The following is a 22,482-nucleotide window of genomic DNA, read 5'->3' as shown; positions in this document are numbered from 1 at the left end:
CTCACACAGGCAGACATCCACACACATATTCCCCCTTACAGTATAGCATAAAGCCATAACAAATATTTGGCATTATTTTTAATGTCATAAAAGAAACCTTTAGTGCTAATCAAGTCATCAGAGCAGCACACTGAGTTTCCCTAGACAATTTAAGCAGTACTTTTGGTACCATGATTGCCTAAGGATATGAGGGATGCTTCAGCTAGCTGATTGAAAACACTATCTTGAAGTCAAGAATTCTTCTATCAGTCTTGGTTTGTCAACAGCAGAGTTTGGCAGGCAGTTGCACTGGGGCCTTTCCTGTTCAAAGAACAGGCTAGAGTCCACTTTAGAGAACTCTTTGCATGTAACAGTATTTCTCTTATTTGCCCACAAAAGGCCCATCAGACTCAAATTTCACTTACTTGCTCCACCTTCAAGATCCCCCATTCTTCCTGGCTATATTGACATACTATAGTATGTCACATCATCTCATGCCCACGTGAGATTCCTCTGTCCTTGGAGCTCTTAGTTCAGAAATCAGAAATTGGCTCATTTTAATACTTCTTGTAACTTCTACAGATGGAAATCACCTACCCTAATGAAAGTTAAATCTCCTGTATTTCCTTTTGGTGTTCCTGGTCTCACTGACCATCCAGGGCTCTGGAGAATGATGAGAATCTAGTTTCTCACCAAGAGCTGCCAGAAGTAACAGTATCTACATTTTCCAACCAAACCTGGAAGATTATTATTGACTTAGTTTGGAAAGAGTAGCAAGGGTGCTGTCTCTCCCAAATGGAAGATTTCTGGATGCAATCAGCAGAGATAAAGCGATACCAGTCTGTAAGCATTTTGAGTCACATAGCCAGCTGGCATTTCTTTTCTTTCTTATTTGTAATCAGTGTTCATTAAAGACGCTGCAAGTAGGTGGGGGTGGTGCCTGGGCATGCCATACCCTTCCATGTGGGAGGGGACTCCAATGATACAAACACTATGGCTTTCTACTGCTTACTTTAAAAAAAAAAAGTAAAATTTCAATTCTTAAGAATTTTCAGATCCGTCCCATGCACAACGTGAGGCAGACAAATCACACATACATCAAGTCTCCTCCTTTCCTAGGAAACAAGTGTTCTCATATACCTTTGAATTTAGAAGTGTATCTGAAGGGAGCCATTGCAAATACATAGTGTTTCTGGTGAGAATAAACAAATAGGCATGCTTGGTTACACCGCATTCCTCCCAGGCGCATGCACATATGTCATGGTCATGTTTTCCCCCTCACACTCTATCATTAGTCTTGCTCCCCTCTCCCATGCTCCAGAAAACACCTGTGTGTTCCTTCCAATTCTACTTCTCTGCCCTATTCCCACCTCTGGTCCTCAACCTCTCCATTAACAATTTTTGCCTAGTGAGTACAGGAGGAATTTGGGGAGTAATTAATTACCTAAACTTTAAGTTCCAAGTAAACAACAGAACTGTCAAGACACTGAAGAGCAGCAGATTGTCACACCACAAGCCATGTGGTTGCTGCACTGTATTTCCACAAAAATTATTTGCATTACTCACACACGAGGGCGTTGACTTGTCATGATCTGTCATTTGAGATGCAAATATTTATTGATGGCACAGAAGTATTCCAACTTTTGTTTTTATTACTCATTATTTTAACACCATCAGTTAAGAGGCTTTGGAACAACCCAGTCACTCAGCCTGTTATGCAGTAGGACCAAAAGAACTTATATTTTATCACTATTTCATTTATACTATAAATAATCCAGCTGCAGGATCAAGATCGACACCTAAAACTACGAGCTGAGAGCTGAAGCACACTGCAGTAGTGTCCTACTGTCATAAACTCTAAGAGTAAATCAAGTCCTTGACTAAGATTACAGTTATAGGACAATAACTTTTTAAATACTAACTTTTTATACCCATTCCTAAAGAGCATTAAAGTGTCCAAAAGCAGTATTAAAACACAGATTTTAATGCATTCCAAAATTTATTTCTTTTTAGCAGAATAAAGAGGACACATCCCTTTGATATAGAGCACTGCAGTACACAGCAGCCTTCCTCTACTCATGGATCTGTATGCCAAGCGCTATACTGCACTTCCATAGAAAACCATCAGCATTTCCTTCTGCTAGTTTTTCAGCTTTAGACAGCCTTATTACACACAGCCAGCTACACAGCCATCATATTATTACTCAGACCTTTCTCAACTGTTCATACGCATTAAGTCCCCTGTACAGACCTGCATCTAAAAACACCCTTTTGGAACAGGCAAATATTATATTATCATCAGCACTATTATTATTATTGTTTTCAATACAATTTTAGAGCTAAGGAATGAGGAAGGAATAAAACCCAACCCTGCCTATGACTCTTCTGGGCACACCGTAAATGGATGGCAAAGCAATGTGATACCATTAAAATTAAGATAGTCTGACAGTTTGCACTTTCCTACCATGAAGAGTATTTTGTTTCTTTTAAGTAATATGCCGGAAATTTCCAGTAGGACAGTATTTAAGAAGGCATTGAGAATTTAAAAGAGCAACCTGTCCACTGGCCACTAGAGCTTAAAGCTGCAATGCCTTTTTTCAATATTTGAGTTCTCCAAAATAGGTTTCTCATAAGGATTCAACCAAGTTCTGCATGTTTTTTAGTTAATTTCATCTTGTTCCAGGTGTTTCCTCATCAAAGCAGTAATGAGATTGATTAATGGTGCTTCTTTAGAAATGGGTGCTTCATACAGGTGATGGCAATTGTCAGTCACTGGATGTTATGCTTAGTCTTATCTAAGAGATGGAGATAAAAATATCCCAGAAGACTCGAGTGTGAAGATTAAACTTCCCATCTTTCCTCTATCCTTATATATCCCAGCCATATTTTGAGTTATTGCAGAACAGAAGCAACCGCACCTGTAAGGCTGTAAACTGTCCAAGGGGAAAGGGGTTTAGGAGTTCAGCAGAATGGCTCACCTTGCAGTAAGTTCTGAAAACTTTTTGCTATTCGTCTATTCACATTGTTTAATGAGAACTAACACTTTAGAAGCAAGAAGCAGTTAGTGTTCTTATGCTCATATTATTAAAAAGGATCCCAGGCCCTAAGACTACGTAACAGATCACTCAAAATCATCAGCAGAGAACACAAGCACACTAATTTTCAGTCCTCTGCTTTACTGTAGCACTCAAACTTAGACGTCCTGAAGCCAGGAGCCTTCCTCTTTCAATGTCAACAGCAAGACCAGACCAGGTTACTTCCAATCACTGTCCCACAGGCTAGAGCTGTGGAGGCTCTGGAGGATGCAGAGCCTGCTCCTGCAATTAAGCTTTCTGGTTGATAACTGCATTTCTGTGGGCAAAGCTGAGGGGGGACATTTGTCAATCCTTCACCTGAAGAGAGTTTGTTTAAAGGGGAACTGTAAGAAAACACAGGGTGGATCCAGTGTGTTCCATTTTCCTATTCATTACGCATGTATACTCATTCAGAGGCCTCTTTATGCCATTCAATGTAAATAAATACCTGCTGCACTGTCAAAGGCAAAAACAGCACCCTGTTGCAAAGCTGAGTGGAAGAGCTGTTGAGACTGTCCTGGAGGTCATCATTTTAACCTATTTAATATCCATATATACACACCCCTCCCAGTTGTAGACTCTAAATCACAAAATCACCATATGTGGAACAAACATCATAATTAAGAATGATACTTTTCTTTTTCTGTTTGTGTGTACTCAGAACTCTTAATAGACGCTTATATGTAACTCTGGCAGTGACCATAGTTTACATAGGACACCTGAGTTCGCACTGAGCTACTTACTACCCAGACTGACAGTAACACAGTTGCAGCACAGTACCTGTTAGGGCAACACCAGGATCCTCCTTCCAGGCCACCCTACACTTATTGACAGGAGCTACAACCACTGCACAGATGCATCAGACCTTCTTCTCCACCACAAAGTAGCTTTGTGCGAGAGCAGAACTTGTGTGGACACAAGAAAGCTGTCCACAACGTACTTATGAATAGCCTGTCGTTGAGTTGCAGACCTGACACCTTTAGTCAGTATTAGAGATGCCCTTGTTCAAAAGGGAACGAGGGAGGAAGCAGCAAGGCTATCATGCAATCCCTTTGGCTGACCTATCAATCACCTTACACCATGCAGGAGCAGAGGCCCACGTCTTACTCTGTCAAAAAAGTGGAAGTCTTTCTAGTTAACATCAAAGAGTTAACTCTATGTGTGAGATTTTCAGACAGAGCAATGCTCCATAACTGCACACATACTATCAGTCCTGAAAAAAAAAATGGGGGAAGGGGAAATACGGCACTTCGTCAAGGAAAGAAAAATGGAATTTAAAAAAAGACATTTTAAGGTAGATTTTAAGAATCACCTTGATTTCTATGTAGGTGTACAGATTGAATGGCTTCTGTTTCTAATTACTAAAGCAATAATCAGATGGCTACACATGACCATATATAATGACATACAATTTCTGGTCTTTCACCCAAGTTTTATGCTGATATAACACCAGAACACAGTAGAAGCTAATACCTAATCTATATTGGCAGAAGATCAGATTCAGGACCTCTGTGAGTAAATAAATCATATCGAAGAGTAATATAGATCCCCCCACTGGTATAAATCTGTCTGACCACCCTCAAACAAACTGTCATTTACACCACCAGCAGACCTTACCAGTATACAAATAATCAAATAAGACTGTGAGACAAAGCTCTCTTTATGCATGTAATAAAGTTTCACAAAATTAATGCACTCATTACATAGGAAAGCAAATGCTAATATTTCAAGACAGACAGCTAGTCTGATGTATGGACTCCAGGAGGTTTCATAGGAAACTGTAGGAAGTCATTGGGCTGGGAGCATGGAAACCCTGACCACTGTAATCTTATTTAACGTAAGACTTTGGATTTACTGGCCCATGTGAAGCATGCAGGCCTAAAGTTTTGGAAGAGATTTGCAGGAGCCCCAGGTGAAGTTAATACAAGTCTGAAACAGAAGACCAGAAGAAGTAGTAACACCTGGATTCCAAAGACCATTTTTAGATATGAAGATGAACTAATCTAGCTTTTTATTTAGAATCTCTACAAAGAACTACATCAGCAAGGAGAAAAGTTAAGATGCTGGAAACAGCTGCCTTGGCTCTTTATTCCAACAAGCTTTCCCCAAGACAGAGGGCCACCACCATAAATGAACAAAAATAAAATCAAACAACAATCCATAACAGCACCTCCCTATTCTGGTCAAGGTCTAAAGTCAGCCACAGTTATTCAAAGGAAGTAGAAGTCCTTTGGAGATTGCACACAAAGCAATGGAGGACTGAAATCAAGGTTAGCTTCTCCTTGCTCTGTGAATCACTTTAGGGACCACATAGCTAGCAACATCTGTGCTTTGATAGCTACCTCCTTCTCTGTATATTGTTTCTCATTGTGCTGTGCTCTGGTCTGAGAGATGGGGGAGGATGGCAAATTATTTAGCACATACTGTAATTTTCTAGCCAATACACTTGGGTTATTTCCAGACCATTTTTCAGGGAATATTTCCTGGTATGGATACAGGACTTTGTAGAAAGAAAATATGAAAGAAGCTATGATTTCCCCTAATAGACACTGTGAGTGTTTTGCGATTAAGATAATTAACATATTATTTTCCCACTAAACTGAGAAAGATCCTTGATAAAATCTGATGAAAGCTGATCCTTGACCAGCTTGAAACCCTTCCCCAACCCATACCTGTCTTCCTGCAGACCACTGCACTCAGCAGGCCTTCCTCTATGACCACTTTTACAATTAAATGACACTTAAAAACTAAGTTAGGAGTCTGTAATGCTTTTACTGCTCCTCTTCAATAAAGGTGCAATGGAAGAGCAGCTCATCTGAATGACAGAGATGCTACACACTATAACAGCACTGAAGAGGAGCAAAAGACACTGATTCCACTCTATTTCAGTTGCTGCCTCTTCCATACACAAGAGCTGGGCAGTGATGGACAAACCTCAAGACAGAAATTTCAGATCTGCCTTTTTTGCCACCACCAGCTCTGCAGAACATGATGCATGGATAGACACCTTTTGTTCAAAGGGAGCGGGACAGGGAAGAAATCAACAAGAGGGCAAATAAAAAGGAAAAAATAAGGTGGGAGCAGACACAGGACAAGAAAACATTTATGGGGCACACAGAAGAAGAGACAAAGATTAGAAAGATGCATAGCAAGAAATCCTGGGATAATACTTAATTTTAATTTAAATACGAGACATGTAAGGGAAATGTATTTTGAGATGGGGGTACAGCTGTAAGATGAGACTTGAGAGAGCTAAAGTGTCAGGAATCATATGCTTTGCCCCAAAACAATGCATTCTTTTTGAATCATTAATAGGCAGCTTCCATAGCAGATGTGAAACAATCATAAACCTAAATTCTAGCTGTATATTCATACAGTCCTGGTGCTTCAAAGATGTGATGGTTGTCATGTTTCAAGTTATAAATGAAAGCATGGTAATAAAATACAGCAAACAAACCAACCCCCAAACCTCCCCCGTACCACCACTAAACCTACCCTCCAGAACAGGACAAATGATTTAACTACAATGCACTTAAAAATAAGTGTAAACACAAATGCTTCAAGATAACTTTGCAGTTCTCTATTCTTTAAGGCACCTTACTTGAGTAAGAGGTTTGTTATTGGTATTTAAAGCTTTAAGTCACTCCAGTGTTACACCTGAGTAATTCCAATTAGGAAACAAGGCGAAACACAAGTAGTGCTATAGTGATGGATACAAAGTGCTACTTTCTCTTCAGACCTTGAAGTCAGCTCTCAATGGAAGAGTAAGCAAGATGAATTAGTGGTCTTCCATTTCTGCTAGTGCACTTTTCATCCTGACAACTGAAGGTAAGTACCAGGACTAGAGCTTTGAGTTCTTCCCATGATTCTAGCAAACCATCAGCCTATTTTCAAGAAAATCAACCTGTTCAGAAATACTTTTTGTCTTAAATAAAATAAAATACAAAACAAACAAAAACACAACAGAACTTTCTGTGCACCATGCATACAGATACAAACTGAATAACTCCTAAATTAAGAGCTGGTCAAGAATGTATGTTTCTGGAGGCTGGCAATGCTATAGAGATCTCATTTTTATCACTATATCATTGTCTTGTAACTAGACCCATTTATCAGTGCTGGCAGAAAGTCAGGACATCTGTTCCTGATGAAATTTTGACATTTCTAAATTTCCATTTCATTCCAAACTGGAAGAAAACCAAATATTTTTCACATTTCCTATAAATGCTCTAGAAAATCACAGTTCCAGGTTAGCATACACCAGAGTTCCTCTAATTAGGATATAGGGTGTGTTTCTTCTGCCAAATATCAAACTGTTGCATTATCACCCCAACAACTGACATTTTGAAATATTTCATTTTCTAGAACAGTCAATATTTTATAGCTGCTCTTAAAGATTTAATGGTTTTAATAAAATAGAAAAAAGTATCAGTGATATGATGCTACTGTGGTGTATAAATGTGGTATATAAATTACTCCATGTCACACACACATACATATATGTTTACAACTATACATATATTGCCTATATAAACAATTAGCATATGTGGAACTAAAGACTGGCTTCTCTCTTTTTTTTTTTCTAAGACTGATTTACTCTCATTATCTTGAACACAAAGTAAATAAAAGCTTTTCCAGTAAAGGATGTTATCGTTGTTTCCTATCTTCTACGCACCAATTGCTGTAAATTTTTTTCAAAAGCAAAATTATCTTGAAGATATTGCAGTGTGGAGAAGAATCAACTTAAGGGCAACAAAACTAAGATTATCCTCAAAATTGCCTGTTACAATCGAATTTAATGCTGTAGAAGACTCAAAGTATTGATCCTAGAAGGGAACAGAATGTGTTTATACCACAGCAACTCAGACTTCATTCTGGGTACCCACAAGGTAATTCCCATCTTAGGTAGAAGAGGCCCACATCTATTTCTTGATTTACATCCCATCTACTCACATGCCAGACTACAATAAAATCAAAAGACCCATTCTACAGCAAATTGAAAATCCAGATGTCCATTCAATCAAGTGTTATGTGCTCTGCCCTAATTAGGTTTCTCCTGCAGGCTTACAGTGAACTTCAACCTAATCCTCACCTATTCAGGTTTGCAATACAGTTTACATACTTCATACAGACATAGGAGCCCAGAAGCCCCTTGGAGCCCTGCACTGTGAAAGCATGCCATTTAGTGAGGTTTATGATTTCACAGAACCACTGAGTTTGGAAGAGACCTCTGGAGATCACTAAGCCCAGCTCCCTACTCACAGCACGGTCAACTAGAGCAGGACCATGCCCAGTTGGTTTTTGAGCATATCCACAGATGAAGTCTTCACAACCTCTCTGGGTAACCCGTCCCAGTGTTTTACCACCATCCCATGTGGTATGTTCTCATGTTTAAACCCAGTTTCCTGCATATCAATTGTTTGTTGCCTGTTGTCCTTTCACTGGACACCACTAAGAGTCTGGCTCTGCCTTCCTTACTCTCCCTATCAGGTATTTGTACACACCAATAAGATCCCCTGAGCCTTCTCTTCTCCAGACTGAACCGTCCCAGCTCTCTCAGCCTCTCCTCATATGTTAGATGCTCCAAATCCTTAACCATCTTAGTGGCCCTTCACTGCCCTCACTCCAGTATGTTCATGTCTTGTATAGGGGAGACCAAAACTGGACTCATCACTCCAGACATGGCCTCACCGGTGCTGAATACAGGGGAATAATCCCATCCCTTGACCTGCTGGCAATGTTTTCCTCAACGCTGCTGGTGGCTTTCTGGCTCATGTTCAACTTGTTGTCCACCAGCGCTCCCAAGACTCCATTTGCAGTTCAGTTTGTCATAATCACGTCAATGTAATCACTGCAAAGTTAATTTAGTACAACAGGTGTTGCAATCTTGGGGAGCGTTTGGCGCTAGAACTGTTCTTATTTTCAGGCTACTCTCTTATCACACCAGTTCTCTCCCTTCTCTCACACTAGGTGTGTGGGAATAGTTAACAGATAAATATCAACCACCCTGTTACCACACAATTATTGCTTCAATATATACAAAACACGCTCCTGCTTGTGGTCTAACCACTTGCTTTTCTTTTTCTCAACAGCTTCTTTCCAACATGATGCCTGTAAGAGGAATAAATACACCCAACTGGACCAAGTCATCGCATTCAGCAGCATGCTTTGGACAACTGCAAGTATAAACAGCAGGAAGTTCAAGAAAATCCAATGGACAACTGCAGAAAAACTTGTCAACAGGTGCATTCCCACTCAAGACCCACTCATTACCTAAAACTTTGTTTTCTATAGAAGCAACTGGTCTTACTAGTTGCAAGGGGGATTCAGGTCTTGATGTCTCACTGGTCTTATCCACTACAGCAGTGCCCAGGAAAGCCACAGCCCTGACAGACAGCTGGTGAGAGGCTGGAGCCCTCCAGCTAAGCAGGTCTCCTCCGGGTTAAGAAGTGCATCAGACAAGCTCACCACCACCTGAGTTCACCTACTGCCCCCAAAATTCCTCAGCTCACTTTCATTTCACATACATTTAATTTTGTCTGCTTCATCATGCTGTAACACCCGCAGGTTTAGACTAGCGTTCCACGTTTATGCTGCCCACCTACAAAGTTTCAGCAGTTGCCGTATCAAGGCTAATTTCTGTACTTCTTAAGGAACATACCCTGTTTGGACTGTCCCCTTCACAGCAGCACACCAGGCAGCTTGTCTCCAGCTGTGGGCTGGAGTGGCCTCCAGCTGTGGGCCACTGCATTTCTCTCAGCAACACATACATCACACAGTCACAACAGACAGAAGCAAAAGCAAGCACAAGGGATCTCACAATGTGCCACTCCGACCTCCTTTTCACATTACTCACTTTTGTGACCAGCAACTACTTTTGAGTAAGCAGGGTCCCTTTATTTTGCACTATACACCACACTCCTATTTCCAAATAAACAATTCCCTGCCACTGCATGAAGGTGCCTCTCAGTAGCCTAGGCAGTTATGCTTTTTTGTACCATTTGTCCAGGTAGACAGTATTGGTGCAAAAGCAGCTGTCATAGTTTAAAGTTCTGTGTGACTACAGGATGCCAAACATCCTAGCAAAGCAGAAGCTGAGAGTGGCCTCCGCTTCCGCTCCCCTCTCAGTAAGGATGAGAGTCACAGGGATGCGGTTAATGACAGTCCAGAGAAAGTTGAGGTATCTACACAATCGAACTAAATTAAGTCAGCAAAGGAGGCAAAAAGGGAGTGAAAACATCCCAATTCCAAAGTGAGGGTTTCAGCATCGTTTCTGTCTGTAGTCTTTTTCTCCTTCTGCTTGCAGAACTAAAAACATTATCTCAGAGGATGGCAAATGGGCAACAAGTAGATGTGACAACACTGCATGTAATAAATAAAAGAGCCACTTTTCCTCTGGGTCATCCCACTTCTGTTAAAAATAGAGCAACTAGCTTGTTACAAAGGGTAGACAAATACTACTGCATGCACAAATACTCAGACAGCCTCAGGAATCTAAGATTTTATGCCAATGAACACCCTCTGGGCCCTAACCTCTGTTTTTTCCACCAGTGTAACTACGCCAGCTGGTTTTATTTTTTTTAGTATAGTACTATAGGTTATTCCCCCACCATCCCTACAGGAGACACTAAGATACTGTTAAAAGGAAGCTTTTACTGCACACGCACTGAGAAAAAATGCAAATGATTTAGATATATTGCTTTAACCATCCTAGTATGGCCTATGAGTGCAAAGAAGGCTTTTCGCCATTTCAGACCAAACTTTAAAGTGCATGATTTATAATATTAAAATGATGTTTAGGTTAGCAAACCTGAAAGCTACTTCATTAATACAAGGTAGTTTGGAGCACCTTAGCAGTCTGTTCCTCTCCGTGCAAAAGGCAACTTGGATTAATAGCCAATATACAAATACATATGTATCTTACATATTATAAAATACACAAGACAGCTAACTGGATGTTATGCTTCTTTATGGCTCTTAGACATTCTTGGCAATTGTACAGACAATTACCTTGAGAGTTAAAATTTTATTATGTTACATCAGTAACAGTCACATGAGGCTTCACAATTGCTTAGCAGTATGAAAGCTTACCAACAGCAAAATTTGCAATTATGAGAAGTATTAACAACATAGGAAAAAAATCATTACCTTTTACTCTTTGGCTTTGGTACTGAAGTCACAGCTTTGTGTTACAGGTCCACAGACATTATGAAAACCACCTCTAAGGTTATAACTGGCTATGCTAAATACTCCAGTTTGCCCACCTCTGCCACAATTTGACTACTTCAGAACAACCATAAAGGTATCACCCTTGTGAGAAACTGATGGATGCCAGATGGTGTAAAGCTAATCTTCTGTAAGGACCGTGTGCTAAAAAGACTTCCTCTCAATGATGGAAGGTCTCAGTTCATACAACTGTCAGAAACTTCGCTCACCTTAAAGCAAGACATCAGTGATCCCTCCTCTTTCAAGTGATCAGAGACCCACACGTTTCCCTCCCCTTCCCTTGACCTGAATGCCCATCGCTGCTGCACTCCCCAAAATCTGTAACTGCCCAACGACTGAACGCCCAGTCACTGGTGCAGCAGACCGCAGAGCAATGAAGGTGTTTGGCAAACACCTCCAAGGAACTGTTGATACACATCATACACATCTGACTGTCCATAAGGTGCCAACTACAGTCTTAAGCATATTGTAAAAGGTTACATCACTCAGGAAAGTGACAGACTTTTATGCTGTTATTTTAACTTTCTTCTCAGAACTCCAAGACCACCTTGAGACAGGCTGGGAAACCCCAAAGGCTAACTAACTGTTAAACTACTGTAGGCATGGGGTATTTAACAACTGTTGGGAAAAAAAAACAAAAGACAAAACAAACCACAGACATGGTCAAGTAAGCATTATTCAGCTCAGGCATGCCAGTCCTCTCTACCCTGTTGACAGATAACAGAGATAGAGTCAAGGGAGCAGACTTCTCCAAATGTTAGTTTACTAAATACTCGTATGGACTAAAAGACTGGTCTGCAGATGCGTAGAAAGAGGCAGCATACCTGAAGCTCTTCTTTTTCTGAGAACAAATTCTTAGCAAATGCCTGTTAATTGGCAACAGAGGCAGAAGCAGGAGCAACCAAAAAAAGCCACAGGCAATTTCAATCCAACTGCACAGTTAAGAGGAATCCAGGCAGGAACCAAATGGGAGTTTCTAACAGTAACTGGAACCTGCACTCAGACAAAACCCCATTAAGGGCACCTCTGCCCCAGTAACAGGGTCCCAGTACCCGCTAGTGACCTGTCACTGAACCCTTTCCCTCAGCCAAGCTGTGGTTTGGCTGTCGTATTTCTGTCACCTGGACATTGTAGAAATCAGTTTTAGTGGCATTTACTGGAGCTCAACACATATTTCCCATTTAACTCCCAATTTTGACATTGGCACTAATGTGCATCTATAAATGGTCCTTTACAAACGATATTAAATTGTATGCATTTTATCCACTCCACCTTCTTTTAACAGAAGACTCACAGCTTACACCTGAACACCCAACTACATTACACAACAGAGATGTGTAGCAGCTAACACAGACACAATCAAGGTGGGAGAGCATCCACCGCACTGGTCTGAGCTGGTAAGACAGAGCTCCATTCGTGCCAAGACAGACAATGGCTCTCCAGGTAACAACCACCTTTTCGTTGTGAGGTATCCACTTGCGTTAGTGGCTGAAGCTCAAACACTGCGACCCTAGGAAACAAAAACTTGTCACATAAAGGAAAATATAAATGACAGAAAATAATTAATGAAAAGAAACACAGATAAATGGATAGTACAATCAGCAAGACATAAATTTATTTTAAAGCTATTTACTGTTAATGCTCTGTTGTTACTATTTTAAGAAGAAATTGGTTTAAAGTTTGAAGAAATAGCTTTTCCTACTATTTTCTTTATATCACCTGTGTCTTTTCATAGGAAGTTATCAATTTCAATGTCCTACTCTATTTCAACTGAATTAAGCATTTATTAAAAGTAACCAATAAAAAAAGAAAAAGACCTTACAGGTCATCTTATGAAAAAAAGAAATTATAGAAAAAAAAGAGAATGTTACTGTCAGTGAGCATGTGCATCCACTTACACACAGGTGTATTATACCTGAATGATCCCATTTAGCCTAACACAGAGCAAGAAATCTACAAACATCACAGCCTACAAACAGGTTTTGATAGAAATAACAATCATTGCCCCACCCAGCCTCCCCAGAGGAGGTTTTGGGCTGCTGGAAATGCAGCAAATTTGTACACCCTCTTCCAGATTCTGTATCCTGTCTAGCCTCCTTCTTGTCGTAAGAAAACGCCAACACTGTCTTAGTGATTACAAAAAACAAATTTGTGTGTATATATATATACACACATACATATCACATACCAGAAACACTTATAAGGCTTTACTGTACTGTCACCTGAATTAATTTTTTACAGTCAGCAACATATATACACACACACACGTGCACACACACAGTCATTGTATTATGTCACCCTGATCCACTAGGAATTCTACTGTTTCGTACTAAACGAGAGTCAGCTGAGGTTACCTCTGAGGCTGAATTATCATTATAAAAGCAAAGTGTCATACAAAAGCCGTGAATTTCCATACGCTCAATGTCTAGAGTATCTTGCTCTGACTGCTAGTAAAGGAGGAGGCTGGCTCAGTTTAAATCAGCACAGCTGGAGGGCTGTTCCTATCTATAATCAAGCTATCCCAGACCACATCAGCCATTCCACCAACTAAGGAATATCAGCTTCACCTTTGAGAACTTCACCCCTGTCAAAGCTAGAAGACAATAAAGGCATTATAAGCCTAGTTTGCAGATTTACAGAGCTACCTTATTAGACCTAAGCCCAAACCACTGCTTACAAGGTAAGGGAAATAAAGTATACTGCAACTATAATGCAAAGATGAGATATGAGAAACCTGAGTAGATGAGCCAAATATAAAGAAAGCAGTAATATCAGACTACTTGACTCAGAAGAGTGGTGGGCCACATCAGAAGTCTGTTTAATTAGCACTCCTTTTGGAGCATTCAGCCAACTCCGCCCTTGAGAGAAGTCTCTAAAGGAGAGGTGTGTTACCCTCTTCTTTTGTGTCCAACAAGCACACCAATTGTTTAGTGAACATTGTTTTCTTATAACCCCATGTCCCTCACAGAGGATGTGCTTGGGAGGATAGGAAAGGATGCTGCTTCTGAGCAGTGAGGTCTAGCACAGAGGGAGAAGAGCTACACAATCCCATAAGAGAAAGAATAAAAATTGTATTTACCCAGAATAACAGATGTTTCTTTATCTTTTGAGGCCAAAACTACAACGCCCTACTATTAGTAAGACCAGCCTCAATTCCGGGTAGACGGATTGCTATAACTGAGCACTTATGTTATCTCCTTATAGCTGAAGGCATATAGTACAGGAGGGGATCCTTAATTGCTTACATGCCTTTAAAGAAATAGTAAGACACACAAAATGGATGGATACTATGAAGAAATATGTCCCCACGTTACCACTGCATTGCTAAACTCCTGCCATTTTCTAAATTACTATGTAACACTATCTTTGTGCCTAGTTAGTATAGTTTTCCAAAATGTACTTTGTGTTTAAAGAAAGAGATGAATGAGAAGGAAGGAAAAAGATAAAAGGCTGTTAAGGTATTTTAGCACCTTATCCATAACTCTGATGGCCTCAGCAGATAGATCCACTAAATCGCACGGTTATGAGATTATACCTGAGAGCAAAGCTTATTTCAAGAGCACTCATCATCATCAGATCCAATTGCTGAAGCGATTCAAGCATACACTTACTGTTCTAATCTACTTTTTCCTCTCATTCAAGAGTGCTGGTCAGGGATGGCAGGACAAAGAAATCAACAGAAAGTTGTTTATTTGAAAAGAAAAAAAAGAAAAATATTTCAGAAGGGTCTAAATTCTCTTCTTGACTTGGTTAGTTGATTTACCAAACCTGTAACAAAAAAAATCCAAGTAGGATTAACTCTGTTAATAATAGGTGAATACATACAGAACAAAATTTCCAAGTTCTCTCATTTCAAATGCACCCACAAATATGTACACACAAATACAGATGTATATAGAATATAAATTTATATATAAATTAAGTCAACTTTTAACCCTTAGCATGACAAGTTTTATCCCCTAGACATATCAAGAACTTTGTAAGCAGACAGGTGAAGTCCAAATTACAGCTCCCCCTGAACCGTATTTCTTACTACTGTGAAGATCCATTAAGTTAGTCACCCTTCATAACAAGGGAAGTAAAACCATAATGCTCTAGCAGTCAGCTGCTGTGAAGAAATCTGAAAGTAATGGATATAAAATACATCATCAGATTCTGAACACCTTGCAGCTGCCTCCCTACTAGTATAAAGAATCACAAGAGCACCTGTATTAGATACCTTACAGAGAGTACACTGATGTTACAAATATTGCAGTACAACCATGGATTTAAAGCAGACCTGGGTTTTTAAAAAATATGTATTACAGCATCTGTTTTGGGGTGTTTTTTTAGTTGCTACCATTGCAAAAACCGGGAACTGTTAGACATTTGCAAAAGCTTGTTCCAGGATGTAGCGTGTACAACATCAGTCACCCCCAACTTTAGTTTTGAAAGGAAAAAAAAAATGCAGCTGGTTTAATACATAGAAGAATGAAAAAATATCAGTTTAACAGATATTTCTTTTTCCCCTTTCAGATCTCGTATAGCTTTAGCAATTTAAATAATTGCAATCACGTGCATGAGGCATATCTGTGGCTCCCAACAAACAAAGCAGAGGTCTGACAAAATAAATTACTAATGAGCAATAACAAGGCTTGATCTTTCCCCCATTCAAGTCAAACACAATCCCCCACTTCGATTAGTGGAAGCAGGTCCTGTCACTTTTGCTCAGCCTGCTTTAATAAAACGCTCTATATGAAAAATTACAATTGTACCATGCCATGTGGATTAATTCCCCACAAAATGGCCTGAACCTACTCTCACAGTGGACTTCTGTGATTTGAAATTAAAAAGGAAAAAATACATACTTAAATAATTGTTAAAACTTTTTTTGGAGGTCTCTCACCTACTATCAGGCTAGCAGAACACCTTTCCAGATCTAAATTTCAAAATTAGCCTAAAGAATAAGAATTATGAAAATGTACTGATTTTCTCACCTGTATAACTAACACTTAAAAATATAATGTATTGCCAAAACTAACAGTTACTTTAATTGAATGAAGAAAAAAAAAAAAACAGACGGAGTGGATACAGACTACTAAATAATCAGAGTAGCTTCTATATTGCTAGCAGCCGCATCAGAGACAGCAGAAACAACGTGATTCTAAGTTTAGGCTGAAATTGTCTCATTGAATAACTGTTCCTCCATCTAAACACAGCCCTGCTGTGATACATATTGCAGTTCAGATGGCAAGAGATGCAACATCATGCACCCACTTTCAGTGCTCAAAAGTACACACTGTTCAGACTGCAAAGGAAAAAAAAATACTATCGATTTGACATTATCTAAATAATATTTGGCCCTCAAATTGTAACTGTATCTCAGTATTTAACTCAGGATAACTGTTTAAATCAACCCTTGATAACCTCGGATTTTTCAGGCAGACCACAAGTTTTGCTGCCTTTTTCAGTAAATCTGTAAGCAACACAGAAATTCACAACAGCCCACGACAGCTTATTTTTCAAAACAAATATGGTCCTCTCAACTGAATCATGAAAACACCCCAGTTTTCCACAAAGCAACATTGCCGGGTGCCATACTATAACCATGGCAAGGGAATGCTTAGGAGATGCAGAGTGCTACCTGGCAGATAAGCTATTTTGTCATTTTTAAAGGATGTTTATAGCCTCTCTCTGGCACGTGGTAACTACTGGTCTTCCTTTATCTTCCTCTACTACCCTAACAGCATTGCCTAGGAAGACGGCACTGAAAACAGGTAGGTGTTGACACACGGAATCATTCTTTTGTCCTCCACAGATGGAGAGAACACCACCTTTGTCAGGCAGCACAGAAACGTGCACAAGTGAGCAACCCACTTCGCTTCACTTCCCCATGACAGGCAGCCTCTGTCAAACAGCTGTAGGAAAACACTCACCAGAAAATAAGTAGCAATTGCTAACCATTCACTAGTTTGACATCTTGTATTTAAATGTACACATACATGCATTTATATGTATGTGAAATGTGTATTTTTAATTCAGCTGCCTCAAAGAACAGTGAGTTTGGTTCAGTGGTGCTCAGTGTCTGGAGAGTTCCTTCACCGAGACCCTCCATCCTGACAGTACCTGGAGCGTTTCCGACACGAGGCACGGACCGTTCCCACCGCTCCCGCACAAACGGGCCGAGCCAAACTCCGCTCGGCCACGCCTGTCCCTCGGGCTCGTGCTCACCCTCAAACTTCCCATTCCCACCCGACGCCCGGGTTTAACTGCAACCGCCTCGCCCTCCGGCGGGAGTGAGGCCGAGCCCTGCCCCACGGCCTAAGGCCCTGCAGAGGGAGGGCAGGGCAGGTGTCTGGAGGGCGGCCCCACGGGCAGACTCCTCTGCCGGGACAGCTTCCCGCCTCGGCCCGGCCCTCCAGCGCTTCTTGCGGGGCTGCCCCGAGCGCGGCGGGCCGGACCTCGCCGCAGATTATGGGTAGCGGCCCGCGGGTGGGCAGGCCCCAGCGCGCACAGGTGCCGGAGGACCCTTCTTCCCTCGCCACCGGGTCCGCCGCAGGTGGAGGGCGGGCTGCGCCCATTCCCGGGGAGACCTCGCCTCCTAGCGCCCGCGCCGGGCCGCGCCGCGGGCAGCGGGATAGGCGCGCCGGATGCCTCCCGAACCCCTCCACCTTCCTGCATTGGGCCCGCTACGTGACAGACCGAGGAGGGAGGGAAAACGCAAGGCAAGGCCGGGAGAGAAGCGGTGGCGGGAGGAGGGTGCCGGGCAGCCGAGGTTCCCCGGCTGCCCCTCAGCCAGCGGCCGCCGCCGGCCGCGCGGCCCGCCCGGCCCCGCCGAGCCCCGGGCAGCTCAGCGTTACCTTTCGAAGAGCAGCCGGATCATGAAGATGCAGAAGGCCAGGGGGAAGGCGAGGTAGAGGTCCTCCGCCTGCGGAAAGGCGGCTTCCTCCGTGCTCTGCAGGTCCGCCCAGGTGACGTTGTGCGGCAGCCAGAACCGCTCGTTCCAGAACCAGGCGAGGATCCCTGCCATCTTTGCTTTGTCTGCTGCGGCGCCCCCCGCTCCGCTCCGCCCGCCGGCCTCCCTCGCCGCGGCGAGGCGTCTGCGAGCGGCTGCCGGGGGAAGAGGAGGATGCAGGCGTGTGCCAGCCCCGCAGCCGCGGGGGTGACGGTGGCGATGCTACTGCCGAGCGGCGCGCTGTGCCGGCTCCCCGCCCCGGCCGCCCGGCGGGGGCAGCGGCCGCCCCGCCTGTCACACGGCCGCGCCGGCCCCCATTGGCTCTCGCCCGCGCCGCATCTCGGCTGCCCCGGGGCCCGCCGTGCTCCCCGGGCCTCCCCCGCTTCCAAAAAAACCCCACCAAACCCCGAACCAGAAACTCCGCGGCCCGAGCGAGCGGGGACGCCGCCCGGGGGCCACTCGCGGCGGCCGAGGCTGCCGGCAGCGCCGCGCTGCACACGCCGGGACGCAGCCTCCGCTTGAGCGCCGGCTCGGCGCCCGGCCGGCCTGACGGCGACGCGGCCCCGCGCCCTGTCACCCACCCCGCCTGGCCGCCGCGGCCTCCCGCCGCTCAGCCGGGCTGACCCGCCGTGCGGTACTGCCGGGCCCCGCCGGCCGGGAAAGGCGGGCGCCTGATCCAAATAGGCAGACGGCAGCGACGAAAAGCCCTCCTTTACCGAACTCCGCGCGGCCCCACGGGCCGGGCCGGCTGCCTCAGCCAGGTCCCGGGCGCGGTAACCCCCGCAGCGGCGCTGCTCCCTGCCCTCCCTCGCGGAGGCGTTTGAATGGGAGCGGGACTGTCCGGGACGAAGGGACCTTCTGAAACATTCAGTGACTTATCCCTGTATGCATGTAGAGCAAACAGGCGTAAATGAGGCACAGAAAAGTCAGCAACAAAAGTGGTTTTGCACTCCCAGCGAAAGAAAACCTTTTTGTCTTTACGTAGGTTTTTACTTTCGGTTCATTATGTCACTGCCCTGTCCCGCTGGAGACAAGCTGCAAGAGAAAAACTATGACTGCCTCCACTAGACTTTACAGCAAAGGTGACTAGCAGGCTTTAGTGTAGCTGCAGCTGCTGGACTATACACGTGGTGGTCCAGGCACACACAAAATTACTTCATGTAGTAGGTATACCATTCCTGTACCATCACTCTCACTCTTTTGTCTGCCCTACCTCACTTTATTTTTAGACGACTTCAGTTTTCTCCCCTGCATCATCATAGTCTCCAGCTGGCTACTGAATATTAAGAGACACTGAATTTTGCACATGGCATACTCCAGAGTTTTATCATCCTGCCTTTAGGTTTTTCTGCTAGCTTGCTCTCCTTCCCCCCCACCCCCCCCACCCCCCCCCCCCAGCTGACTCTACATGTCCTTCCTGGAAAATTAATTGCACGGCTCCTTATGTCTGTGCTGACGTTTCTGTGCTGAAGAAAATCCTAATTTAAACACATGACCCTGATGCTGTGAAAAATATGATACCAATTTAAACAAAACAAAACAAACCATTTCTGTATATGGGGAGAATTTCCATCTAGAAAATTTTGGGGAAGTTTCAGGGAATCCTGAGGAGCCATGCAGGTGAAGCTGCCACTGGATGTTTCTGTTTTATTGCTGAGCCAACATCCTAAGTGTCTGCAAATACTCTGATTCAGTTCTCATGGTTGTTTCTTGGGGAGACAGACAAGAGCTGGTAGCTGGAGGCTGCTCCATCAACACCTAGTCCTTCAAATCATCTTTAAAAACAGCACAGGCTTTAGCACTGCTGCCAGATCTGCCTGCCCCCGTCCCTTCCTTCACTGTGGTTAGCATGCTGCTCGCTGCCTGTGTCCTCCTGAGCCCTCAGCTCCCCACTGCTTCCAGCCGTATGCATAATTGTCTTAGGATTCTACTATGAGTCTCTGACGTGAGCTATCTGTCAGAACTCAGGGCTTTGCTGTGATTTCAGTTCAGAGAGAAAACTGACTGTGGGAGTTGTGTGCCTTTAATGCAGCATTCCTCCCTTACAAATAATTATTTTCTGACCAGAAGAAAACATTTCTTTGCTCAAATCAGTAAGACCTCTCTTAGCCAGTGCTGAAAATGCAACTGGCTAATGTCTTCTATCCTCCTTCCAACCTCTCTGCCTTGTTCTCACAGTCGGATTTCACCCCTCTTCCAGCTGACCCAGAACCCCCCTAGAATTCCAAAGATGAGCTTTGGAGCTCATCTTCCAGCCCCGTCTCACAAACATCTGAGCTGGCTCCTGCCTCTCTTCAGTTACAATACCCAAATCATCCAGATCGCTCAATTTTCTGAATGAACTTGCATAAGCTGGTCTTAAATGGAGATACAAGTGTGTGTCCTCAGAATCACCTCAGAAGCATAACCTTTGAAATGTATTGATGAAAAGCTCTGTAGATATCACTTTAATAGCTGACAATATGCAGGTAACAACTTGCTTCATTAATGATAATTGTGTTTAAGGCAAACTTAATTTTAACCAGAAAATTAGTATCGTTATTCTGCACCTGAAGGTGACCTGTCTTTTGCAGCATATTTCAATACTGCAATCAGTTTAGCAATACATTCAATGTTTATATCTGTTTCCAATACAATGAATTTGTTCTTTCCTAGCCAGTACTGAGGCTCGCAGGTACTGTTGCTTATGTACAGATACAGGAAAGGAAGAGATCTTTGCAAAGTGAACCTAGCAACAGTAATAATCTGGTGATACATGAGGTTAATGCCTGCTGAACAATTAGTGTAACTGACTTTTATGTCAGACTGAAATTATGTTAGGGTGACAGATCTCTAAGCATATCTGAAAATGAATGACATTTCTGAAACGTTTGGGAGGATGACCAATTAAAAGCTTTTAACTGAATTCAAATTGTAGCAGCAATTATGTAGATGTAGCCAAGACAGGACTATGAAATGAGGATTCCTGAATCTTGTGTTTTGGTGGGAGATACTACCAGGATTTGGTTTTCTGCCCCCTAAAACTGTTATATCACAAAAGGGAGCCCAACAGAACTTGAAAAACTGTGGTTTCATATGCGGTCTCACATCCTGAAGCAACTTATTCCAAGATAGTGCTAGAACGTGACCAAAAAAAAGCGTAAAGGGCTGAAAGTGAGTCTGTTTCCCCAAAAGCCCAGCCTGGGCACTGTTCATAATATACAAGTTAGTAATAACTAAACAAAAATATATACACAAATTTTCCCAACATTACTGAACTTCTGCTTCTATTCCAAAAAGAAAAAAAACCTGACAGACTGCACATCACTAGTTCAATACCTTCAGCACCTAGCAGAGTGGCCACTCTAAAATGAAGGACTTAATCATTTATGCCTTGTTTGTTTAGCATCAAGAAGCCAGGTTAGATATCAGGTACAAAAGAAAAGTTTCCTTAGCTTAGTCTAATGAAGTTCCTCCCTCAGGCTTAGAACAAGTGTATTAAATGCATTTTCACGCAGCAGAAGACTTCCTTTTCCCACCAGCCTCACTTCTCCCCATGGCCACAAACTTCCAGTAGCCTCTTCCCATCACATCAGGACATGGCTAGTACTTCCTCACAGATCAGAATAAACCACGTGACACTTTCCAATGTAGATATGTTTTAATACATGAAAATTCAGAAAGTTTTCTGGAAAATTTAAGTTTGTTTTCTATCAACATTAAACTGCTTAAAATAGGCAGTGGTTTACGCTGTCTTAGGCTTCCACACAGATATAAACACACACAAAGCGAAGATTAAAACTAAAAATGAGCAGTATTTAGGCATCACTCTAAGACAAAATAGTTGATTTAAGTAATGGGACACGTATCAGTTGATCAGGACAACATTCCAACACGTACTGCAAAAACTGCATAGAGAAGCAGCATGCTGTTTAAACTTAGCTGTTTAGCACAGAAATGCCATTTAAAGTTTTCAAGCACTTACATTCATGCTGCAAATACGGCTCGAGTCGCAAGCTCATAACAAAACCTTGGAGGCTTCCTTGAAGGATATTGACAGCAATCTTTCCTACTGGGGGATGTCTCAAAAGCAGCTTTACTAGTTTACAGTGGGTATAGCCAACTATTTTTATTTACTTGTCATGGTTTATTTATCCATCTGCAGTCAACAGGAGCATGATCGCATTTCTAAACCGCTTTGAGTGATTTTGGCGATGCATATTTGTTAGTACTAATGTCTCTGTGCCATACTGCTGGCCACCTGGCACAGTTCCTCCACCAAAACAGGAA

The 22,482-nt window shown here is 42.7% G+C and overlaps 1 protein-coding gene across 2 annotated transcripts in view; it reads right to left on the bottom strand.

Annotated features, from left to right (window-relative positions):
- CERS6 (ceramide synthase 6) overlaps positions 1-18,385 on the bottom strand; it is a 128,094-nt gene extending 109,709 nt beyond the window's left edge. For both annotated transcript variants that reach the window (XM_075093365.1, XM_075093364.1), the window contains exon 1: positions 18,119-18,385. In XM_075093365.1, coding sequence (XP_074949466.1) covers positions 18,119-18,288 — 170 coding nt within the window. In that variant the 5' untranslated portion in view covers positions 18,289-18,385. The remainder of the gene's footprint in view (positions 1-18,118) is intronic.
- Between the last annotated feature and the right edge of the window lie 4,097 nt (positions 18,386-22,482).

Source organism: Phalacrocorax aristotelis, chromosome 5 (assembly GCF_949628215.1).
Source record: "Phalacrocorax aristotelis chromosome 5, bGulAri2.1, whole genome shotgun sequence".
NCBI classification, from domain to species: Eukaryota; Metazoa; Chordata; class Aves; order Suliformes; family Phalacrocoracidae; genus Phalacrocorax; species Phalacrocorax aristotelis.
The sequence above is the reverse complement of the archived record's forward strand: the minus strand, read 5'-3'. Positions and strand labels throughout refer to the sequence as shown.